At 33.4% G+C, this 22,118-nt stretch overlaps 2 protein-coding genes across 2 annotated transcripts in view; one reads left to right on the top strand and one right to left on the bottom strand.

Annotated features, from left to right (window-relative positions):
* LOC136041019 (sodium channel protein para-like) overlaps positions 1 to 6,637 on the top strand; it is a 592,014-nt gene extending 585,377 nt beyond the window's left edge. Inside the window, exon 33 of the mRNA XM_065725536.1 lies at positions 4,952 to 6,637. Within this exon, the coding sequence (XP_065581608.1) occupies positions 4,952 to 4,956 (5 nt within the window). The 3' untranslated portion in view covers positions 4,957 to 6,637. The remainder of the gene's footprint in view (positions 1 to 4,951) is intronic.
* A 5,518-nt stretch (positions 6,638 to 12,155) lies between these two features.
* Positions 12,156 to 21,951, bottom strand: LOC136040793 (DNA-binding protein HEXBP-like). The gene is made up of 2 exons (XM_065725124.1): positions 21,921 to 21,951; positions 12,156 to 12,967 (listed from the first exon to the last, which is right to left on the bottom strand). The coding sequence occupies exon 2, from the start codon at positions 12,960 to 12,962 to the stop codon at positions 12,243 to 12,245; it is 720 nt and encodes a 239-aa protein (XP_065581196.1). The 5' UTR covers positions 12,963 to 12,967; positions 21,921 to 21,951; the 3' UTR covers positions 12,156 to 12,242.
* Positions 21,952 to 22,118: the final 167 nt, after the last annotated feature.

Below are 22,118 nucleotides of genomic sequence, written 5' to 3'. Positions count from 1 at the left end.
TTTCGAAAATTCAAGAACCAAGACGTTTGCGTCTTATAAATCTACTTATCAAAAATATTCTATTATCAAAAACAATTATACTTATCAAAAATAATCTATTATCAAATTTTGCGCTTTTCAATAAAACGAAAACGTCTTCAAACATCGATTATAAGTCGTTTATAAATCTACCTCTTCAGTTGTCCTTTTTAGGAGAAAGGATCGAAACCAATGAATCTTTATTTGGTGGCAATTCAGGAAATATCGTTTAAGAAAGGCGAATTGAGGCCGGGTTTAACCTTTAAGCATAATAGGTGGCAATTAATCCATATCTTAATCGGTATAGTAGCTTATCTTAATTAGTAAGCAACGTTATTGACGATCCCTCGCTATTGGATAATAAAGCGAATAAGGGGGATAGCACTAATAACACTGAAGCATAACATTGCTCTATTTTTATTATTCATATTAATGAAGCAATATCCGGTAACAGATTCAAAATGGCAGTGGCTCGAAACGACACGGAGGGGTTGTCTCTTCTGATTGTTTTACACGTTATTAAAACAAGGCAAATATGCTCGCCGGAATGTGTGTATAAGCTTTTTAGGTATAAAATTCTTATAAACTTTATTACACCACGACAAACAGGGCTTTAGCACATGTGACATAATTGCTTTTTGTTTAGTACTACTTATTTAATATGTACAATCCTGTTTACAAAAATACTTTCCCTTTTTTGGTATTCTATCCTATACAAGTTTATATAAAGACGGTTAAGAAAACTGGAAAAGTAATTATGCTATCAGGTTTGGTATCTTAGGTTTGGAGCTCATATTAATAAGTCTATGCACGAATGTTTTCAAGAAACTGTTTAATTTTGAAGTGTTGTTTAAATAATTATCCTTCAAGGATCTAGCAGTAAATCTTTTTCTTTTCTTATCCCTTTTGTCTAAGTTTTTTAGTCACAATATTTTCTACAGATAAATTCTCTGTTTCTCTCTGGCCTATGGAATAAAGCTATTCATGTCCCTCAGCATAAAAGGTTATTTTCCTTAACTTGAAGCCAGACTTTCAAGCTCTTTTTTCAATTATTTGACAATAAATGAACTTGAACCTGGAAGTTTTGCTTCCTGAATACGTAGACGTAAACTCCATATCAGGTGCATAAACTTTTAGGTCAGAAAGTATCCGTAACCTTAACTCAATCTGTCGTAGAGCTTGTGCGCGTTGAGGTCAATAGACTCATGTTCTACTTGTAGTAAGACCTTGTAGTACCCAAGACAGCAAAAAAAACCTTCGCTGCCTTTTCCGGGCAGACGAAAGGCGCATTTTCATTGAAAAATGCCGCTTTTCCACAGAAAAAAATACGCACATTTCCATAGAAAAAATAAAAATCCCCCCCTATTGACCCTTGGACCTATTATAGGTCTATCCATACTTAAAACCAAGATATTTCTTTGGTTGTTCCGAAAGCATGAAATCTACAGGTTACTATCCATTTTTGTCCATGTTGCCACGTTGAAATGCGAAAAAAATCAGCAAAACTGATTAGTTAAATTTGACAATGCCTTTCGTCCTTTAAAATTCAAATATTTATAATCCGTTAATTCCTGAAAAATCTACTTTCAAATGAAAGCCACACCTTCCTACGTTGTTTCGCGCCGTATTTTTTGCATAGTTTCTCGACCATTTCTCTCTCTTTCAATTTGGTGCACGATACTACAAAAGTATCGATACTACAAATGTCTTTTTCATTCAGGATTGGATTCCTAACTTTTCGTAGTTTAGAATCAATTCAAACAATAAATTGTCACTTTCACTGTCCTTGATACTTTAAAATTAGTACTTTCTTTGGTTCAACGCAGTTCCTAGTAAACAGACCACCACTAAAACATACTTAAAAGTACATTCTGCAGCACAAGTTTTTTAGTTAATAATTTCCTTCTAAGGTTGCTTTCTTCTTCTTGTTATTTTCTATATGCTTTGTTTTATTTAAAAACAATCCGATGATAAAAAAAAGCCATTTCATCAAAGATCTTAGATATTTCATCAAAAAATGTTGTATTTACTATGGGTGTATGATTTGTTTTATTATATATATATAAAAAAGTATATTTGTCGGACTAAGATAATAGAAAAAAGCCATTTCATCAAAGACCTTAGCCCTTTCATCAAAAACTTTCTTATTTTCTATGGGTGTGTGTTTTGTTTTACTGTATATATGTAAAAAACATACTTGTCGGACTAAGATGTTGAAAAAAAGCCATTTTATCAAAAACCTAGGTTTGCATCAATCCACAGATGTAAATCTAGGAAAGCGGTGATGCTAAAAGAGTCAAACTTGAGGAATGGATCTACAGGCTAAATATGGCTCCAGAAAGGTGTCTGAGAACCTAAGGTCAGGCATATCAACTGGAGAGGATATGGTGGGCAATATATCAATTGATGGGATATGGTGGGCAATATATCAATTGAGAGGATATGGTGGGCAATATATCAATTGAGGGGATATGGTGGGTAATATATCAATTGAGAGGATATGGTGGGCAATATATCAATTGAGAGGATATGGTAGGCAATATATCAATTGAGAGGATATGCTGGGCAATATATCAATTGATAGGATATGGTGGGCAATATACCAATTGAGAGGATATGGTGGGTGATATATCAATTGATAGGATATGGTGGGCAATATATCAATTGAGAGGATATGGTGGGCAATATATCAATTGAGGGGATGTGGTGGGTAATATATCAATTGAGAGGATATGGTGGGCAATATATCAATTGAGAGGATATGGTGAGCAATATATCAATTGGGAGGATATGGTGGGCAATATATCAATTGATAGGATATGGTGGGCAATATACCAATTGAGAGGATATGGTGGGTGATATATCAATTGATAGGATATGGTGGGCAATATATCAATTGAGAGGATATGGTGGGCAATATATCAAGTGAGAGGAAATGGTGGAATTTTTCTGTATTTTCATTCAAAAGAATATACAAAAAGGTTGAAATTGTTGCTCTCCCTAGGTTCTGAAAAACACTTTTGCCCCTACCCCCGAAAATTTTGTAAATTAACATCCCTGCCTAAGATACAAAAACGTATTTAATTTAAGCTGAATTCAATTATTTAAATTTGTGTAAAATTACTCCTGAAAAATTATGTTTGCTTACAATCTTAAAATTTATTAACCTTATATCCACTAAGGTTTTATCAAGAACATATTTATCACCTTCTATACTTATCTTCATATTTACAATCATCATCTTTTGTCACATCTTAATATTTATCATCACTACAACATATAAATCAAGAAGAGTTGTAGAAGGGTATAGGTAAAAATACCCCATCATTCTAAATTAAATTTATAGAGATTTCAATTAAAGGCAGTTCCACTTTATCTTTAGAAGGATATGGCGTAGAAAACTCCTAACGTAATTTTTTCAATTAAATAACCATTTTTTCTAATTATTTCTATACCCAACAGGCCAGGGATTTCATTAGAACTAAAAATTTATACCTCTTTAATGACTAATTTAATAGAGTTTATCAAACCTTTAATGCTATACAAAGTACCATAGGTTTTCACCAAACCCTTTTTAAAGAGTATGGGCAATTTTGTAAGAGGGGCAACTGGCGCCAAATTTAACTAAAAATCAACAACACCATCAAGGGCTAGGCATTCTTTCAAGCCTCGTAATTGTTTCTCAGAAGCTGAGATCAGGCACTTATTACTACACTAGTTTTAATTGGTTGTACTAATTAATTGTTAATTATTAATTAATCAATTATTAATTATTAATTACTAATTAATTAATTATAATTAATTAGTTGTACTAATTTTGCTCAGTTATTGCATTGAAGAAAGGCTAATGAAAACCAAATTCTAGATAGCATTGGGGGTTATTTTGTTGACACTAACAGCAGTGTCCATTCGTATAAGTAATCGATACTCTTTACCCCCTTTCTTAACTGTTGAAGTATCTTGTCTCAATTGGCGAAAATCTCCTTCATTTTTGATCAAATGAGTGAATAAGGTTAATAGCGCTAATAGCGCCGGAAGTAGAAGAGTGTTTGTATTTTTTCTATTTATCTTTGTATCAAAGCCTGATTAGTCCAAAAGAGTAGGGCACGGCCTCTTGTGATTTCTATAGTTGAAAAACAGGACATTCATGCATGAAAGGAAGGTATGATCTCTTCTAGTTATAGCATGATCATAACCCTATTACGATAATTTAGAAGTGATTTAACGCCCGTCTAGAATTGTGGCGACCAAAACTTTCTGGAACAATGAAAACATGTAATAAGACTTCCGGTGGCTACGATTTTTAGCAAGCGAATAAGTCAGAAATAAAAATATTGCAATTGAACGTTACGAGCATCAACACCAGAATTTAACGGAGGGGGGACACAAACTACCGAAGCTTCGTTTCTACCAGAAATTTAGCGCGAGATTGTTTCCTTTTCCCTATTAAATGTACTCTTTAAATAACATCTTGTTTTCTAAGAGGTTGGGTTGCATCTTCCCCTCTGTTCCCACTCTAGTGGTGTCAATGTTGAATTTGAAAATTAATATTTTCCCTTAATTTACTGCTAGTCACTTGTAACACTATTGTTTATTTAATTGTTAACTATTACACTATTGTTATTTAATTGTTTATTTTAATGTTTTGTATATACAATGAGCCAGATTACAAATTGCTTTTGTGCGACAAACACAATCTAAAACTGAAAAAGGGAAATGTGGAATCTCAACTTGTATACTGCCAGCTAAGAAAATCTTAATGAGAGAATTCAAACAACTTCCTCAAAATGGAATGGCGATCCCTGTAATTTGTAATTTGGCTCATCGTTGGTCCGATGGTATCAGTGTTACTCAGCTTTTGTGGCATGCTTTCCATCTACAACCCTTTGATGGTTTTGTCAAAAGTTTGAACTAAAAATTCTCCAAATTCCAGAATGAGCCATCTCCTGGGGCTAGCCGAAATTCTTTTGGAGAGGAAACCGAAGCTGAGTACCGCTGGGCAAATCGGAGTATATTCACAAAGCGGAATATAGATGGCGTCAAAACGCACATTTTTTGAAGATGTAAAAGAACTTGTTTTGTTTTAATGATTGTTGAAAGGATTGGCATCTTTTTCAATATCAGAAAATGATATTGCCCTTTAAACCTATCTAAGTGGAAACTTCTTTTTATATACAATGCTATTACATTAATTAATAAACCTATTCTAAGATTATTTTTAATGATCAAACCTTAAAAGCTTAATTTGGTAGTATTTCTATGTCTGTGCTTTATTTATATTACCTCATTATTTTCTCTGTTTCAGAACTACTAAATCAGAAATTAATATATTTTAAACGAATCAAGTCTAGCTCTATCAAATATAAAAGAGGTGTTTTCAGTATAGTTTTAATAATAATTTATACTAAGTTAATTAATTAGTAATATATATTTGCTATTATAATTCATAATTTATTATAAATTCTATTGAGATTTAAGGTACTACAATTTACAATTTTATTTACGAATTAAAATTTAATTTATAAATGAAGTAGTATCAATATATTTCTCTAAACGCACGCCATTCCAACTTAAATTCGTTTGTTCCACTTTTCAAACAGTTTTATATTTTAATATTGAATTCTTAATTGACTCTTAATTTCGCATATTCTTGACGAAGTTCTTTAGTAGAAAGCATTAATATCCTAACTTTTTAATTTTTTTTCTTTTTTGGTCATTTTGCTGGATCAGATCTGAAACGTCAAATAGCAACTTCTATATTATCTTGAGTACAGTTACTTGCAGTACAACTAGGATCACATTAAGTAAAAATTTGCAAGGATTTGATCTAAGCAGTGGCCATATTTAAGAAAAAACGTTCCCATATCCAAAACACGTGTTTTATTAACATCTTTTCGCATTTCGTATACACAAAGACATTAGTGAAACATGGATAGTTTTATTAAGTTTCTCTACGTCAAACATATCAAGATATCAAATGCAATATATTAAAACCGGTATGGATCAAGCTTTAACAATTTTCTTTGTAGTGGCGTCAATGGGAGTGGGGTAACTGTTCCCTCCTTCCTAGATTTTTCAAATATTTATTGAGGAATTTTATGGGAAAATGGCTTTTTTGGTATTTTCATTGAGAACGCAAACCAATCATGACAAATTCAATCATCTTGATTTTGAAAGATAAATCCTGCCCCCCCCCCCTTACCACTCTCATAAATTTTAGTAAATTGACGCCACTATTTCCTATTTATACGCTATGAATAGATGTGTCATTTGGCAAACGAATGCCAATAGTCCATAATTGTGTGCTTGAGCAAAAATTACACAAATTTATTCATTTTCAGTAACTAACAAAAAGAAAAAAGTTGCAAATCCTTTTTAAGTTTGGCTTAAACCTTTTATTTTCGCTCAACTTCATTTTTATTTATTTCGAGTTTTTTTTCTTCTTTTCTGCAATAATTTGTACGTTAGATACGTGAGAGCCGAGCTTAACCTTTGCATTTCAGAATATACTTTTGATTTTTTTTTTTTTTTTTTTGAGCTGATGAGAAGTTTGTAATTATCTTTTCATAAAGTTTTATGAAACATGCTGTAAATAAAAGTTAATAAAATTTTGAAATTATTTGTATTTATTTCTTAATTTGATTGTAGAAATAGGGAACAAATAAATCAATCCAAGTTGTCATTTAATCTATAAGCATTAAAAAAAATTAATTTTTTAGATCACAGAAAAAGCAGTATTCTGCTATGGAGCTATAAAAAAAAATATCGAAGTTATACTACATTTTTCAGAGCAAAAATTTCTTTCTTTATTCACAAAGGACATCGCCAAAGAAAGGTTTAGCAAGTACCATCCAACCATGGTGCATTTTTCGCATGGCCAAGGGTAGCAGCCAGCCATGGGTAGTTGTTAGTCACTCTTTTCCGTTAGGAGGGTCAGTTTCTATTATAAAAAAAGTGTTATATTCTGTTATAGATTTATATAGAAGCTGCCATCTTCTGGGGTGCAGGTATTGTCATGACCAACGAAAGCAACTACCCAAGTTGTCATTCACAATTTTTTCACAGAACAGGTCATTTTCCTTATAAAGAAAAAGTTACAGTCCATTAGAGATTTATGAAAAAAGTAAGGAAGTAGTAAACTCTTGTGAATCGCAATTCCTTTCTGTATTTGCAAGAGACGTCGCCAAAGAAAGGTTCAACAGGTACAATCCCCCCATGGTGCAAGTTTTGTCACGGCTAACATAAGCAGTCACCAAAGTCGTCATTCACTCTCTTTTATTGAAGGATTAGTTTTCTTTTATACCAAAATAGAAGATACTGTCAGTTCACAGCTTTATATAAAAAAAACCGAAAAAGTTTTACTACTCTCTGGAGAATTACAATTTCTCTCTATATTCGCAAGAAACATCCGAAAAAAGGTTCAGCAGGTATCATCCCCCATGGTGCAAGTTTTGTCATGGCTCAAGGAAGCAGCCACCAGAGTTGTCATTCAATTTTTTTTTTCTCGGAAGAGTTAGTTTTCTATTGTAGAAATAAAAAAGGTTAGAGTTTGCTAGAAATTTGAAAAAAATAGAAAAGATAGCCCCCCCTCCCGCCTTTGTGATGCAGCTTTTGCCAAGACCAACGAAAGAAACAACCGGAATTCTCTTTATGTGTAAAAAACTGGTGAGCTGTATTACAGAAATAATTATCATTTACATATTTGTTTATTTAATTTATGTATTTTTTGTATTTAATTTTGATTACATAAATATTTGTTTAATGGATTTATACTTATTTGTTTATCTAAGTTCCACTTATTCATTTATTTCAGTTTAATTATTTAATATTTGTTTGTTTAATTTAAACAAACTTTTATATGATTTTGATTATGTAAATATTTGTTTAATTGATTTATACTTATTCTTTTATCTAATTTACACTTATTCGTTTATTTCTGTTTAATTATTTACATTTAATTATTCAATTTATACAAATTTGTTAATTTGATTGTAATTATATACATATTTGTTTATTTAATTTATAAAGTTTGTCAATTTCATTTTAATTATATACATATCTGATTATTTAGTTTATGCATATTTCTATTTAATTTTGATTGTGCAGATATTTGTTTATTCGATTTATGCTTATTCGTTTATTTAGTTTACACTTATTCGTTTATTTCAGTTTAATTATTTACATATTTGTTTATTTAATTTATAAAAATTTGTTTATTTAATTTATACATATTTGTTTATTTTAATTATATAGATACCTGTTCAATTTTTTATATCATAAACCAAAAAAAGGTGATTATTATCTTTTATAAAAAAAAAACGTTTATTTGTAAGACAGTGGCTTTGATGCTAAGCCATCTATCTCAGAAAATCTTCAGAACATTACAATTTTTCCTATATTTTTCGTTTCATCCCCCTCTATTGTTAAACTTCTAAACGACCAATATTTGGACCCACTCCCCTTGCACGTTCCTATATAATGCTGCCCTGATAAAAATAAATGGAAGTTGGACCATTTACCAGGACACAAATATCAAAAATATACATTTTTAGGTTACTGTTTACATTCGACAGGAGGAGAAGTTCTTTAGACAAATATTGGGTGGATTTACCATAACCCCTACCTTCTTGGGCATAGGCTCGACAAATATAATTTTTGCGGACAATAAAATTCGGTTCTAGATAAATAAAATTAGCTTTGTCGACTGATACTATCAAAAGCACGGTATTTTTGTAAATGACTAGGATATAACCAGGATGATGGAGAGCTAAGACTGAACCTTAAGATGGATTTCGTCGTGCACCCCCCCCCCCCCGCCCCCCTTGCAATATTATGCGAATGGAGTGCCATGTTACAGCATTAGCTTTGAGTTTTTAAAGCGGGATTACAACTGCGGTGAAATTAGACTGATTATTGGTGAAAAATTATCATGAAACGATAGAAATAACAGTATTACAAAAAAAAATGCTCACTTAATGCGCATATTACCAACCGTTGTAGCAGGGTTTTTGTTACAGAATATCATTGCTAAAATTTAGTAATCATTCTTAATTTGATCATTACTTTCTCAATTCATCCTTACTTTAATCATTTATGTTAAATTTAGTCATTTAATTCTGTCATTATTTTAATCATTTAGTAAATTTAATCATTATGTTTATTGTCTAAGGTTTATATTCCCTGCAAAACATACAATTTTGAGACAATCATGCAATTTTAATTTGAACAAAAACTCCAAGATGGTTAAAGTCACATCAAATGCACCCGATTTACCTTTTTGAGCCTTAAAACGTAATAATTTTGTTTTTCTTAGTGCGGCAGTATTTTTTAAAATATGTGTTTTGGTTTTGTATGTGAAGAAAAAATAAATAAATGAATAAAAAAATGGAGACTGAGGTTGCCTGAAAAAGTAAAAAAGCACGGGCGTCTTTGCCTGAAAAAGCCATAATGAAGATACGTAAATCTTCGGATTCAATAGCTTCAGATCTATTCATTTACAAGACAGAATTGAAGATGTCACTTCATTTTTTCTTACAGAATGATCTAACGTACTTAAGAATAGTAAATATTCCTATTTCCACATATTCATCAATCTATAAAGACTGCAAAGCCTATTCAAAAATTTAGTTCAGTAAGTAGGTAAAGCTGGGTCCAGTGTTGCAATGGGTGGTACAACTGTGCCACATTCAATTTTCCTCCGACCTGTATGTCTATGCAACTTTCTTTAAGGCGGAGAGTCAGTAAAATTTTACCGAACTGGTACAAATTCAATAAATTTGCCCCATCTGCAATTTTCCTCGATGCCCGAGATTAGGAGTCTCACTGTTCACTGCTGTAAAGACACTAATGCCTCGCGACTTCTCTATCTCTTCTTTTCTGATCTAAAGGGTCTCTGTGGGTTTTCTACGACCGTTCCTTTTCAACTATTCGTTTCGGAATGTTGCCATCAAATTGAACACTCTAAAACCGATGCCCGATTCACTCCATCACTAACGTAGGCCAGTTGAAGAATGCTTAACATGCTTAACCTCTTGTTATTAATTATGTGAAGTACACTCAGCTAATTATTTATATGTTGCTTTTGATCAGGCCAGGAATATTTCATCTGTAAGGTAAGCCTATGGGAACAATTGCAGCTATGCAACTTTAAACACTTCAATAAAACTTTATTCGGGCAGATTGTTGTTAAATATTACAGTTTCACATAATTTAGCTACTATGATAGAGAATACATCACTAGATACCTTTTTTTATGCTTTTTCTGCATTCAATAGTCTCTTCTGAGTAAATTACATTTTGAGAACTGTGGACTTGAGGTCCAAAACAGCAAGACTTATGCGTTCTATTTTTAAAATAACCGTAAAACTGGTGGACCACATTTGCCACCCTGAGAGAGGACCGTTCGAAGAGAGAAGCATGTGTTGCACGAAGCGTGATATGCAACATTTTCTGGGTCTCAGCTGTAGAATAATAGCATAATTGTAATCTTTCGTTTAAAGATTGTAACCTTGGGAATCTTCCATGGAAAAAATAATATACTAAAATCTTGCACAGGGAAAAAATCCTAACAGGATATATTTTGTGACTTCCACAATCCGTAAATTTGTTGTTATTTTTATTGCAGAGGATGGCAAGAGTAAGCCACACTACAACTTCTAACAATCGCTATTTACATCTTTTGGAAGAAGCCTTTAAATCCTCAATTTCCTTATCCTTCAATAACCAACTAAGATAGCTTTTTTATCCTCTTAACTTTTAAGATAATTTTGTCGCACGAAACCAATTCGTAATTCAGCTCAAATCAACCTTTTCTGAAAACTTGGCAGTAGCAAAACTGATTAATTTCAATTTCTTGGTAAGCATGTAAATCAAAAAAATAGGATGATATTCTTTAAAGTTTTGTAGTCATTCCCTTTTATCAACCCAAGGATCTAGAAATACATATTTGCATGCTGGATCGGTGTAAAAGAAAAATCACTTAAGAATGTTTAATTCAAATTCGATATTGAAATCGATAGTAATGCGGAGAGATTTTCTTGGAAGAAGTGCAATACAACCTTAGTTCTTCTGCCCTAGGGACGCATGGACGGATAATAGACGGACTTATCTATTAACAAATGAACTAACATCATTTTTAAATAATCATAATAATATGGGGATTAATGCCAGATTTAGCTCTCACTCAGTTGGACTAAATGTCTTGGCTTTTTATACAATTAGCCATGGCTTGATGCTCACAACTATTCGATTTTATATAGAATCGAAAATCATGAAAAAATTTTAATTGAAATCGAAAATTTAATTAAAATCGATGAGTTAAAGCTCTCATTGTTTTTTTCAATCATTTATAAATTTTAAACTTCCCTATTTTTTGCTGACAACTTAGCATGTTCAAAGTGCATTTTTAATTAGATTAAACATAAAAGCAAGTTTTTTAAGCTAAAAGTAAAGAGTAACAATCAAACTTAAATCTGACTTTTTGTCTAAGTTTTTTTAAGAAAAACTCCTGAAACACAAGGGTAGTTTAATTCGAACAATAAGAAGCTTTCTTAAAAGTACTAAAAACTCCACTACAATTAGGAATAAATTAAGAAAAAATCAAATATTAGCAACAAAGAGAAAGCTAAACAGTAATATTAACAAAAGCTTTACTTTCAATGAATGAGATTTTATTTGACACCATCCTACATATTGTTTTTTTCTGTTCTATAAACTCAAGTAGATGCAAATTAATTTTAGACCACAAGACCCAACTTTGATCTAAATTGATTATGGTTAAGCCAACTTAGAATATAAAGCAACATTATTTATAATAAAAAAACTTCAAATGGTTCCAAAACTCCTTTAAGTCAGAATAGGGTTGACAATTATCAAAAAACATAAAAGAAAGATTCCTTAAATCCTAAAAATATGTGTTTTAATTCATTTCAGTTTTTTTTTATTTAACCTTGTTTAATATTTAATAATAAACAATTAACAAATAATCTATGTTTTTATTTATTTATTTAATCTAAAATTTGTTAATTATTCCGATTTGAATTCATTTTTTTTTAACTGGTTATTTTATCCAGAGGCGCTTATACTAACTAATAAGCTAACATTCCCAAACTGTTAAAAATTCTACACAATAGTATATATTACAGAGAAATATTTATTCAACGAATATTGTTAATTAAAATAATAGCTCTATTACCATAAAAAAAATACAGAAATGTGTTCCACTTCTAAGTTTTAACAACTTTTCCTTTTTTTGATTTCTTGTTTAGTGCTGATTTTGCCGTATTTTCTTGTTCCGCTTTCCTCTTTCTTCCAACCTTCCCCTTGGCTGACACAGAGGGTATGTGTTTGTCGCCTTTTTTAGTAATTTCAGGACACTCTCTAGCAAAATGTCCGTTTTCACTACAAACAAAACAGGTGATAAATTTGTGACCATTTCCTGTGGCGCACTCTTTGGATTTGTGGCCTTCCTTTCCACAACTGAAGCATTTATTTCGATTTGGATTATCAGCACAGACAGAAGCCTTATGTCCAACTTGTCTGCATTTAAAACACTTCCTCTTAAACTCTTTTTTAAACTTCTTTTGAGCTACACCATTAACTTTAGCTTTACCTTCTTCTTGAACTAGGGTGTTCTTTGTAACTTCATTATCTCCATTTTCTTCTTCATCTTCTCCACTTTCTTCTTCGTCTTCACCACTTCCTTCCTCACCCTCCATCTCATCCTCAGCTTCTTCATCTTCGCCTTCCCCTACTTCACTTTCACCTTCTTCATCAGAGCCATGGTTACTAACTTCTTCATCTTCCTCTTCGTCCATGCCTTCAGAATCGTCTTCTTCTTCTTCTTTTTGTCTTTTGTTAGGCTTCAGTTTTGAGCCAGGGATTGCTTCTTGGGGCACCTTTTTATTTGAAGTTTTAGATTTAGCACCTCTAGCAAAAAGAGTCATGTTGCCTAGGAAAAATTTGGAATATTACAGAAAAAATTGAAGTTTTTAAAAAAAACATACTTTGATCAAAGGATATCATAACATTAATAATCTACAAATATTGTCTTTAAAAAATATATCGTCCCTTGCTTCATTTAGTTCAGTAGCATAAAAACAATCATTAACATTTAAAGGTTCAATTTATATAGCAATATCATATATATATATATATATATATATATATATATATATATATATATATATATATATATATATATATATATATATATATATATATATATATATATATATATATATATATATGTAGAAGGAAAAATTGAGCCATCTAGTTGGTAGATCTTTTTCGTAGTTTTTTCCTTTAAAAAAACAACAAAATTTTTCTTGGTCTTACTCTCATTTTTGACACGATTTTTGATACTTGAAGGGGAAAGAACTAATGTCTATGTATAAACAGAAGAGGAATGGAGAGATTGCTGTCTGATACTTCCATGATAAATCGTATACTTTAATATCATTAGTTTATTTTGTAATGTATTTCAGAGGCCAATCCAACAATTCCTGAAGAGAATCTTGGGAAGGAGGCCAAATAACCCTCTCTTTTTTCACTAATTAAAGTTGTGTCAAATTTTGAGACAGTAAAAAAGAACACAAAATTGCAGTCACAACTTTAAAAGTACTCTGCTTCTCTATTTGTAGTTGTTTATACACTATATATATATATATATATATATATATATATATATATATATATATATATATATATATATATATATATATATATATATATATATATATATATATATATCAGTACACAGCACTCGTATGGGATTCTGATTATTGGATATTTTTCTGGGCTTGGTTTGTTTTGATGGGCGTTTTCGGGCTGAAAAACCTCTTCCTAGCTAATTTATCTACTATCGGCTGCCTCCCCGTAGTAGCATAATATTTGTAGGCATGAATATATAATGAGTCGGAGGTAATAGGCTTGGGACTGTCTGTGCAGGATTTCGACTCGTGTTGATAGAAGAGCATCGCCAAGTGCTGAAAACCATGTTGTGACCAAGATGGGCCCAGGATTGCACAAAGCCTCCAACTTACTGGAGGTCCCAGGGACTTCTTGCTGTCCGGTTCTAAGCCGGCTTAAGCGCTTCGGTGTAGACTTGAGAAGACATGTTGGTCCCCATCCTGCACTGGTATCCGGGATCACTGCTTTTCTTGAGGCCAAAATAATTTCAAAGATTTAAAGAACATGAAAATCGGAACTTGGAATGTTACGACGTTAAAAAATGAATATCGCATCGACATTTTGACTAACGAATTCAGACGGTTTGAACTGGATTTATTAGGAGTTTCAGAAACTCATATCCCAGGGGTAGGAAGCATGAAATTAGGTGACATAGAATTTGTTTACTCAGGCAGGAAGGATGGGGTACGTAGACAGGGAGTAGGGCTCATGATGAATAAGGAAGCTGCTAAGTCTTGTTTAGGCTGGGAAGGTATTAATAATAGAATACTAATTGCTCATTTTATGACTAAAAAGTTTAGGGTATCAGTTATAGTAGTATATGCCCCCATTGAACCAACTGATGGAGATACTAGTGATTCAGATGAATTTTACTTACAGTTACAGGAGCAAATAGACAGGGTACCAGGTAGAAATATGGTGTTTTTGCTAAGAGATTTTAATGCCCAGGTTGGTAGAAATAGGGATAGATGGTATCCTAGCCTAGGTAAATTTGATGTAGGAAAAGAAACAGTAATGGCTATAGGCTTTTGCATATTTGTAGGTATAACAGCCTAGTTATAACCAATACGGTGTTTGGTCACAAAATGGCCTATAAGTTGACATGGTATTCACGTGATGGTAAGACAGCAAACCTTATTGATTATGTTATTGTAAACAGAAGACTAGCAGGATCAAGGCATCAGGATAGCAGGATCAGGTGTAAGGTTAATTTAAAGCTGAAATTTCGGAAGGGTAACTCCCTGCCGGAAAGTTATGATGTTGGTAGACTTCAGGATGAAAATTTGAGAAAAAAATTCCAGTAACAGTTGAGTACTAAACTTGAGAGTTTAAAATTTGATAATGTGGAAGACGGATGGAATAATTTCAGAAAAACAATTTGTGAAGTTGCTGATGGTGTCCTAGGGAAGAGTGCTAAGACTGCAACTAGGAATATTAGTGAAAAGCTTTAGGTTTAATAGAGAGTAGAAGGGGTTTGTATAAGAATTATCTGAGTGATAGGTCGTATGAAAACAAAAGGAATGTAAAGAAAGTGGAGAAAGCATTAAAATATGAATTAAGGAGATGTGAAGTGGAGACGATGGATAAAATTGCTGAGGATCTGGAAGATGCGGCTAGACGGCATAATAGTAAAATATTATACTGGCATGTTAATAAATTGAAAGGGAGTAGCCAATCCGGACTAGTCCCAGTTAAAGATAGAAATGGGGCCACAATTAGTGATAAGGAAAAAGTGAAAGAAAGATGGGTGGAACATTTTGAGAATGTGCTAAACCGAGATACAGTTGCAGGAAAAGATATAGATGAAAATGAAAAAGTTTGTGATACCTTGAAAGTGAAGGAAGATTTGTTTAGTGAGGAAGAATTAGCGACAGTACTAAAAGGATTAAAAAATAATAAGGCCATAGTATGATTAATGAGTTTCTTAAATATGGTGGCTCTGAGGTTAGGAATAAGCTACTGAAGATTATGAATATGATTTTTGAAAAAGGGGAAGTACCCAATGATTTTAGGAAAACATTAATTAAACCACTGTATAAGAAAGGTGACAAGAGTGAGTGTCGTAATTATCGAGGCATTAGTCTGGTCTCTGTAGGTAGCAATTTACTGAGTAATATGATACTTTTTAGACTGAGACATGCTGGAGACAAAGTTTTAAGGGAAGAACAATGCAGTTTTAGAAAAGGTAGAGGATGTGTCGACCATGTTTTCACTCTTAGGTTAATAATTGAGAAGTCCCTTCGTTGTCAAACATCCTTGGTCTTCAGTTTTATCGATTATGAGCAAGCTTTCGATTATGTTGATAGAACAGCGTGAACAAAGGTCTTGTCGTTATATGGTATACCTGAAAAATACATTAAAGTGATTTGCGCTATGTACGAGAATAATACTACTGCCGTGAAGGTAGGAAATGAGGTTAGCAACTGGTTTTGTATTAAATCAGGAGTTAAGCAGGGTTGTGTTCTATCCCCCTTTATATGGATCATTTTGATGGACTTCGTCTTAAGGAGCACAGGAAAGGCAATTGGAGACCATGGAAACAAATGGGGAGGAAGAACGCTCCTGGACTTAGATTATGCTGATGATTTAAGCATATTAGATGAAAGTGTGAGCAAAATGAATGAATTTTTAGAGGTTTTACGAGTTCAGGGTGCTAAAATAGGCTTGAAAATTAACGTTAAGAAGACTAAGTCACTAAGGCTAGGAATAAGTGAAGATGAACAGGTGACATTAGGTAACGAAAAGATTGATCAGGTTGGGAGCTTCAGATAACTTGGTAGTATTATTAGTAAAGATGGTGGGAGCAGTGAAGATGTTAAAAGTAGAATAGCTAAGGCCCAGGGTGTTTTTTCACAGTTAAAAAAAAGTTTGGAAGAATAGAAAGATAAGTCTACAAACCAAGATTAGAATATTGGAAGCTACAGTGATGACAGTGGTCAAATATGGCTCTGAAGCATGGGCACTCCGAAAAGCAGATGAAAATTTACTAGATGTTTTCCAGAGAAATTGCCCACGGATTGTTCTGGGTACCCGGCTGACTGACCGTATTTCAAACAGTAGGTTGTATGAAAAGTGTGGTTCAATCCCGCTTTCTGGGGCTATAATTAAATAAAAAAAACAAGTTTTTTTAAATTAAAGTAAGGAGCGACATTAAAACTTAAAACGAACAGAAATTACTCCGTATATGAAAGGGGCTTTTCCTCCTCGACACCCCGCTCCTTACGCTAAAGTTTTTTATTGTTTTAAAAAGTAGAGTTGCGAGAAAGAATCAAACTGATAAATGGAGATAAATATTCCCGAGACATATTAATATAAAGTTCTTAAAGTGTTGCTGTTGTGTATTTATGATCTTGTGTACATATGTTTGCACACAAATTGGTGGTGCAATATTCTATTCTTGTTTTGCAGACTTACCTTCATATTCTTCCAAACTTTTTCAACTGTGAAAAAAATAATCTTGGGCCTTGGCTATCCCCCTTTTAAAATCTTTGTTCACTTGATCAACTTTCTTCTAGCCCAACATCACCTCTTCAACTTCACTTATTCCCAGTCTTAGCAAATCATCAAATTTAACATGTCCTAATTCCTATTTTGTTCAAAGGAGATATTCCAAGGCTCTTACAGGGTCTTGGATTTTTGTGAGAACATGAGTTAACAACACATTTTTATTTTTTTATTTATTTGTATAGAAAATTGGGAAAGGGCTTACTCTAATAGAAACTCAAATTTATAGTGCTTTTTTAATTAAGAAAATATATTGTATCACAGCAAACTGACATTTTGTACTGCACAATAGAAATTCTAATGAGATAGCCAGTTGATTTAGAGCTATCAAAAGCTATTTACGTAGCCTACCAGTTGCAGGTCATGCCACAGAAAATTGCAAAAAATATTTTTGCATCAACTTGGGCCAACATGCTATTGAGTGAAAATTCTGAAATACCAAATCAGTTCAAAACTATCAAGAAGCTATATACCTAGCCTTCAATTTTCTGAGGCCATAGTGTCAGACAGTGGGGTATTCACAATTGTTCCCAGCTCCTTATTGGTTTCTGAGGGGAGTGAATGTATCTTTTGTGGGGGAAGGGTACCTAAAGCCTTGAAAAGACTAAAACATATAAAAGAAGAATAAAGAAAAATATAAAAAGTGGAAACAAAGTAACATAATAAGCCACACTTAAAAAAGACAGAAATTAAAACAAGCAACCGAGTCAAACTTAAAACAAGCAGAAATCATCACAAATAAAAGCTGATATTGCTGTCCTTTTAAACTACATAAAGGCCACGATTTCATTTGTGCTTTACTGAAAACGATTTGTATTTTGAAAAGTGTGTTTTATTTTTTATAACAGTAATAGCAAAAAGTAAATCCCAAGGTATTAAGGGTTTTAAATAAGTACTACCCTAACAATGATTTTTAGTCCATACTGCCCTTTGCATTTATATTTGAGATGAAATGAAAATATGATAACGAATGACACTTCTAATTAAGACATCAAATGCTGAGGAATAATACAGAAATAACCTGTATTTAAGAGTAAATTCATAGTAGAAAATAATATAAAAAGATAAAAATACCTTAAAAAACAAATGATTGCAGTATAAAAAATAGAAAAAAAATAAGAAGCTTATACATGATAGACTACAACTACTACTACTAATAACTCACTGCAGCACCAAGCCGCCTGAGGCCAACACAGCTACGCACGCTCCTCCTCCAACCTAATCTATTTAAAGCCTCCCTCTTTACACCCTCCCAGGAAGTTCCCATTTCCTTTAAATCTTTATTTATGACATCCTCCCAACCCAGACAAGGACGACCTGCTTTCCGTGTAGCCCCAGACGGTTGGCCAAAAAGGACAATTTTCGGTAATCTGTCATCCTTCATCCGTAGAACGTGGCCTAGCCATCTCAACCTTTCTTTTATCAAACAGTTCGTGGTAACGAACTGTAGTAAGGAGCGACCCGGCTCAATAGTAAACGAAACTCTAAAAAACGGAACTTCGATGCTAAAAGATATATCAAAAGAATCGGATTTTTATGCTAATTTTAAATATATAAGTTTCATCAAATTTAGTCTTTGTCATCAAAAGTTACGAGCCTGAGAAAATTTGCCTTATTTTGGAAAATAGGGGGTAACACCCCCTAAAAGTCATAGGATCTCAACGGAAAATTACACCATCGCATTCAGCGTATCAGAGAACCCTATAGAAAAAATTTCAAGGTCCAATCTACAAAAATGTGGAATTTCGTATTTTTTGCCAGAAGACAAATCACGGGTGCGTGTTTATTTTTTTTTTTTTTTTTTGTGTTGCAAAAGGGCTCATTCTAACGGAAATGAAAAGTTCTAGTGCCCTTTTTAAGTGACCAAAAAAATTGGAGGGCACCTTGGCCCCCTCCCACGCTCATTTTTTCCCAAAAGTCAACGGATCAAAATTTTGAGATAGTCATTTTGTTCCGCATAGTCGAAAACCATAATAACTATGTCTTTGGGGATGACTTACCCCCCACAGTCCCTGGGGGAGGGGCTGCAAGTTACAAACTTTGACCAATGTTTACATACAGTAATGGTTACTGGGAAGTGTACCGACGTTATCAGGGGGATTTTTTTGGTTTGGGTGTGAGGTTCAGGGGAGGGGGCTATATGGAAGGATATTTCCTTGGAGGAATATTTCATGGGGGAAGAGAAATTCAATGAAAAGGGCGCAATTCATAGAACAACCCCCAAAAAAGTCCCCCAGGACCCTACCCAAATACTACCAAAAATGTTCCACATCTTGGCTTGTCAAGCTCACTATCTCAAAGCTCATTTGATGGGTCAAATTTAATGGATAACAGAATGGTGGAGGTGGGGGCGTTCGTAATTATCTATGATGAAAATAAAAATGACTTTCAAGAGGTCCTTTCTAGGAGCTCCAAAAAAAGGGAAAAAAATCTTCCAAATCAAAAATAAGTCCCCTCCCCTTGCTCCAACTCCTTCTTCACAAAACGTCAGAATATGGTTAAAAATTTCTCCTGGTACCCCCTTTGAGATATATAATATAACTCTAATAGAGGTTGCAATCTTCAAATTGTTAAAAATAATGTTTTCTTTAAACATTAACTGTGATGGATCTCTCCTAATAGCTCTCCAAGATTCTAAATCAGCAGACTTAATACTTAACTGAAAACCCCTTTTAACATCCTAATAAAGTCTTTTGTATGGGCCCCAAACCACTACCCAACTAAAATAATTGTGCATAACATGCCTCCAGAAATAGTATTCAGGAGCTAATGGAAGGGTACTCCAACAGAACTGGTAACCCCAACCCAATCCCAGTTGCACATATCACCCAACTGGGCAAACTAGATGCTAATGGCCAAAAGCCAAGCAAATCTTTCTTATTCACACTCAGAGGAAAAAAACAACATCCCAGGCCAGATATTCCTCTTTGGACAAATGAAGCCTCACAAGCCCTACAAGCCAAGACCAATCCAGTGCCAACTAAGACAGATAACTAACAAATACAGGGAAATCTTACAAACCTGCAGTAAATGTAAAAGTTCCCATCCCAAAGGAATGCCAAATTGTAAAAGTGATCGTCCTACATGTATAAACTGCAAAGGCCCTCGTGATTCTTCTAGTAAAACACTATACCCTGCACATAAAAAGCAAGCTCTAACACTCAAAATAGCAACAGAAAACACTATACCTTACCCATTTGCAACTCTAAAAGCAAATGCAGCCCAATCACACCAAACTAAACCCTTTATGAAACCACCCAATACATTCACTCAAAGAAGACCCAACCTACCCAAAACAACAAGCACGCCCCACAAGACTCCATCCTCAAAACACCCCAGCTCATGTTCCTATTAGAGAGAATTGCCAAGGCTGAGCCAACTAGCCTCCGCATCCAATGATAAGAGGCTAGTCTAGCCACCCGTCTCAAGTAGAAATGAATCAGAAGCATTACCATGAATTAATCCACTAAATAATGACAAGCCAGATGAAGCCACTTCTTTAAAAAAGAACCAGCAAGTGAAATGTTGATTCAACACTTGCATTTGTGACAAATCATTAAAATTTCTGTTTCCCCCTCCAAACCCCCATGTCCCTGGATCTGATTTAAAATGAAAATGGAGCATCTGAGACATAAGATCTTTCTATATATCAAGTTTCATTAAGATCCAATCACCCATTCATAAGATAAAGATACCTCAATTTTCACATTTTCCAAGATTTCTGGTTTCCCCCTCCAACTCCCCCTAATGTCACCGGATCTGGTCTGAATTCAAAATAAGAGCTCTGAAGCACAAGATCTTTCTAAATATCAAATTTCATTAAGATCTGATACCCATTTTTAAGTTACAGATACCTCATTCGCTCTAATTTTTCTGGATTACACCCCCCTCCAACTCCCACAAAGAGAGCAGATCTGGTCTGCTTATGTCAGTCATGTATCTTGGACTTGTGCTTATTCTTCACACCAAGTTTCATCCTGATATCTCTACTCTAAGCATTTTCCAAGATTTTAGGTTTCCCTCTCCAACTCTCCCCAATGTCACTGGATCCAATAAGGATTTGAAATAAGAGATCTGAGTTACAAGATCCTTCTAAATATGAAATTTCATTAAGATCCTATCACTCCTTTGTAAGTTAAAAATACCTCATTTTTTCTAATATTCAGAATTAATCCTCCTCCCCCCCCCCAAGTCTCCCAAAGAGAGCATATCTATTTCAGTTATGTCAATCATGTATTGAGGACTTGTGATTATTTTTTCCACCAAGTTTCATCCTGATCTCTCTACTCTACATGTTTTCCAAGATTTTAGGTTTCCCCCTTGAACTCTCCCTAATATCACTAAATCTGGTTGGGATTTGAATTAAGAGATCTGAGACACAATATCCTTCTAAATATCAAATTTCATTAAGATCCAATTAGCCATTCATAAGTTAAAAATATCTCATTTTTTCTAATTTTTCTGAATTAACCATCCCCCCATTCTCCCCCAGATGGTTGAATCAGGGAAACAACAATTTCTAATTTAATCTGGTCCAGTTGCTGATATACCTGCCAAATTTCATTGTCCTAGCTTATCTGGTAGTGCCTAAACTAGCAAAACCAGGAATGACAGACAGACAGACCAACAAAATTTAAAATTACTATATACCACTTAGTAAATACCAAGTGCCATAAAAAGAAAAATAGGCAGGACTCAGAGTAGCCTACCTTCAGAGGCAGGATTGCCAAATATGCAATTTAGATATTCAAATATTCAAGTCTTGACTGTCAGCACACTGTTTTTGTATACTTAAGTTCAGAGCTGGAATTAAGTTTCGCTCAAAGGCAAAAGGGTGGCAGGTGTTGGGTTGCTAAGACTGGGGAGGGTTAATTCTGAATATCAGAAAAAAATGAGCTATTTTTATC

Source organism: Artemia franciscana, chromosome 21, assembly GCF_032884065.1.
Source record: "Artemia franciscana chromosome 21, ASM3288406v1, whole genome shotgun sequence".
NCBI classification, from domain to species: Eukaryota; Metazoa; Arthropoda; class Branchiopoda; order Anostraca; family Artemiidae; genus Artemia; species Artemia franciscana.
Note: the sequence above shows the minus strand (reverse complement) of the source record. Positions and strands in the feature narration are given on the sequence as shown.